General features: G+C 40.0%; 1 protein-coding gene across 1 annotated transcript in view; it reads left to right on the top strand.

Moving 5' to 3' along the window:
- Window positions 1–1,145, top strand: part of plp2 (proteolipid protein 2 (colonic epithelium-enriched)) — a 23,387-nt gene extending 22,242 nt beyond the window's left edge. Inside the window, exons 4-5 of the mRNA XM_015392343.1 lie at window positions 358–454; window positions 583–1,145. Of these exons, the coding sequence (XP_015247829.1) occupies window positions 358–454; window positions 583–596 (111 nt within the window). The 3' untranslated portion in view covers window positions 597–1,145. The remainder of the gene's footprint in view (window positions 1–357; window positions 455–582) is intronic.
- Window positions 1,146–1,295: the final 150 nt, after the last annotated feature.

Below are 1,295 nucleotides of genomic sequence, written 5' to 3'. Positions count from 1 at the left end.
ATTGGCTTTTGCCTGGCTTGTGGGTGTGTTTTCGTCGTCGCTCTGTTAGTACGTCATACGCTTCGTTGATCTGATTGGTTTATTTGGCCCGTCTATCACCAACATAGGCCAATCAGCTAACCAGTATTTTCGCCCCTTCCAAAAATTACTTCTACAGAAGGTTTCCAGATGGATATGCGGAGCAAATCCATCTGGCGGGGTCAGGTTAGCGACATTAGTCCTTTAATCCTGGAAATGTTCTTCAGGTGATAGAAAGCCGACCTTGTAATTGTCTTTAAATGCTTTTGGAAGTTCAAGTTAGGGATTTTTCTGTATGTTTTGGTATTAATGAAGTTTGTATTTTGTTATATTTCCCAGGTGTTCGGCTTGATCGCCGGTATTCTGTTTGCTTATGACACGTACACCATCTACCTGCAAATCAAGAGCGGCAGGACGCACACAGCAGCTCCCACTGGTAGGAACGGTGGCGTTAATTCTCTCACAAACCTATTCCCTATGAAATATAACTCATACCGTATACATTTTGATCCCATTTGATATTAAGTATACTTCCCTGATCTGCTTGTCTAAATGAACTTCCAGGTGAAGGAGTCTAAGCAGGCCGAGCTGCATGCATCTGTCAACGAAGCTGCAGGAACACCGGAACAGAGAAGAGCAGCTAAATGAGGGAAGACGGACAGTAAAATGAGCAGGTCACAGTTTTAATCATTGCATCTGTGTTGTGTGCACAGATGAGGCCGTGGCTGAGAGGAGATGACATAACTAAAGTAAGACTGTACATGTGTGCTACGTGGGGAATCCCCCACACCAGAGATAGACCACCAACCTAAACAGGGAAGCCTGTCATTAGACAGGTAACATAAAACTCCTGGTGTCTCCTGTAAGCTTTTCTAATACGTTTCTATGCTATTAATGGACTGCTGTAGGAAATATTAACCATGTTATTTGGACTTTAGAAGAAACTGATGCCTTAGCGGTTATTTAAAAACATTATTACACTCATCAAGCTTTTGCTGTCAGGTTATTTTATGTGTAAAAATGTTCTTTAAGTTAAATATTTCATCCAGTTATTTAATCACCGCAGTATCTCCGCTTTATAGACCCTAAAATGGAAAGTTCAGGAACTATATATATATATATATATATTTTTTTTTGTTAAGAGGTTGTGAGTAATAAATATTTCACCTGCTTTAGTTAACAGAGCTCGTGATAGTGTATAATTCACAGTTTAAAGGAAAATTGCGGTTTTTAACACTGTTAGCCCATTTTCTGTAGTGTCCAGGATGAAATCGAAT

This window comes from Cyprinodon variegatus, unplaced genomic scaffold, assembly GCF_000732505.1.
Source record: "Cyprinodon variegatus isolate N-32 unplaced genomic scaffold, C_variegatus-1.0 Scaffold587, whole genome shotgun sequence".
NCBI classification, from domain to species: Eukaryota; Metazoa; Chordata; class Actinopteri; order Cyprinodontiformes; family Cyprinodontidae; genus Cyprinodon; species Cyprinodon variegatus.
Note: the sequence above shows the minus strand (reverse complement) of the source record. Positions and strands in the feature narration are given on the sequence as shown.